General features: G+C 44.7%; 1 protein-coding gene across 1 annotated transcript in view; it reads left to right on the forward strand.

Annotated features, from left to right (window-relative positions):
- The window catches only part of sycp2l (synaptonemal complex protein 2-like), a 15986-nt gene that overhangs the window by 1999 nt on the left and 11756 nt on the right, over positions 1-2231 (forward strand). Inside the window, exon 2 of the mRNA XM_050056404.1 lies at positions 823-945. Within this exon, the coding sequence (XP_049912361.1) occupies positions 823-945 (123 nt within the window). The remainder of the gene's footprint in view (positions 1-822; positions 946-2231) is intronic.

The raw sequence follows: 2231 nt of genomic DNA on the forward strand, positions 1-2231 counted from the left end.
GATCCATCCTGCCTTGTATCAACGCTTCAGGCTGCTGCTGGTGGTGTAATGGTGTGGGGGAGATTTTCTTAGTACCAACTGAGCATGGTTTAAACACCACAGCCTACCTGAGTATTGTTGCTGAGCGTGTCCATCCCTTTATGACCACAGTGTACCCATCTTCTGATGGCTACTTCCAGCAGGATAACGCACCATGTCACAAAGCTCACATCATCTAACTGTGTGTCAGGAGGAAACTTGAGGTGTTTTGTGCAGCAGCTGGTCCCAGATCTGTGTCTGTCCTCCCCGGCTCTTTTCTTCTTTATCATTAATAACCAAACTGTATCTTCTGCTTTTTCTGCACTCTGCAAAGAACAAAACAATCCCAGTGTGAATGACTGAAGTTTTATTGAGAACTACAGAGTGTGTGTCGGGTCAGCGGGCACCCTGCTGTGGGACTCATCTGACCCACGGCGGCAAAATGTTCTTAAAAATTCACAGTGCGCTGTTTTGTTTTTTTTATTTCCAAAGATTTAAGGAAAGTTGACTTGGTCTATTTTATGACAAAACAAACAAACAAACAAACAAACAACCACCATCATAAGGCACAGCAGAGAGGATTAACTCATTTTATTTTCTTAGTGGTCTGATGATGTCATCAGTCACTCGATGACTTCCTGTACAGCATCAGACTCACATGATTGGTTCAGATGTCTGTACGTTCATCTCCTCACACTGAGACTGAAATGGTTCACAAGTTAAATGAGGTTTTGTTCAGTGACATTTAATATGAAATATCTGTTTTCATTCATTAATCTGTCTGTGTGTCTGTGTGTCTGTCAGTTGTTGGAGGTAAAGATGGAGGACTGTCTGGATCGTGGCGACTCTTCTGATCTGGTTTCTCTGCTTCGTGATGAAGGACTGAGCAGCGTCACACTCACCAGACTAGACCAGCTGGTCACCAAGGTAACAGGGTGTGACAGGGTGGTCACTGTGACAACCACAGTGTAAATAATGATGATAATTAAATGTCTCTAGCAGTCAGAACATTTCAGCTTTATTTTATTGTGTATGTTACATCATCATGCCAACAGACCATAATTATTCTCTCCTCAAGTGTAAACGATTTTATTCTGATTGGCTAAACGTAACTACATCTGTGTGTGTGTTGGCTAAATGTAACCACGTGTGTGTGTGTGTTGGCTAAATGTAACCACGTGTGTGTGTGTGTGTTGGCTAAATGTAACCACGTGTGTGTGTGTGTTGGCTAAACGTAAACACGTGTGTGTGTCGGCTAAACGTAAACACGTGTGTGTGTTGGCTAAATGTAACCACATGTGTGTGTTGGGTAAACGTAACCACGTGTGTGTGTGTGTGTGTTGGCTAAACGTAACCACATGTGTGTGTGTCGGCTAAACGTAACCATGTGTGTGTGTTGGCTAAACGTAACCACATGTGTGTGTTGGGTAAACATAACCACGTGTGTGTGTGTGTGTTGGCTAAACGTAACCACGTGTGTGCGTCGGCTAAACGTAACTACACTGACTTTAAGATCTTACTCCTCTGTACATCTCCCAGCTCTCGGGTCTTCTTCCGTCCACCTCACTGTCCCTCCAGCCCGCTTGACCACCATGGGGTCATCAGCGTACAGAAGCTCTGCCTCTGAAAGCTCTTAACATCAGCTCTCTCTCCATTTTCAAATCCAGCCTAAAAACTCACCTCTGTCAAACAGCCTGTTCAGTCTGACTCCACCCGTCCTGCCACACACATCCAATATTTACACAGAATTTTATTCACTGTAAAATTGTTTTGCTGAATATTTATTCTCTGTGATGTGAGTCATTTTATTATTTAGCCCACACCGCCAGCCAATCAGCACTCCACACCTGTGGTACAAAGATCCTCCGCCAAAAAAGAGCGCTCACTCTCACAGTCAAACACCAGAAGGAGACAGAGAAACTGAAACGCATCAAAATATGGCCAGAGCCGTAACAAGTAAATGTTGTTAGTAAAAAAGCGAGCAGTCAGAATTCTGATGATTATAAAGTTTATTTCTTATTAATAAAGGAGCGTACGTCAAACAGGTGCTCCGGCGTGTTCTCCCTGTGTCAGCGTGAGTTTCCTCCAGGTGCTCCGACATGTTCTCCCCGTGTCAGCGTGGGTTTCCTCCAGGGACTCTGACATGTTCTCCCTGTGTCAGCGTGGGTTTCCTCCAGGTGCTCCGGCATGTTCTCCCCGTGTCAGCGTGGGTT

Source organism: Epinephelus moara, chromosome 11, assembly GCF_006386435.1.
Source record: "Epinephelus moara isolate mb chromosome 11, YSFRI_EMoa_1.0, whole genome shotgun sequence".
NCBI classification, from domain to species: Eukaryota; Metazoa; Chordata; class Actinopteri; order Perciformes; family Serranidae; genus Epinephelus; species Epinephelus moara.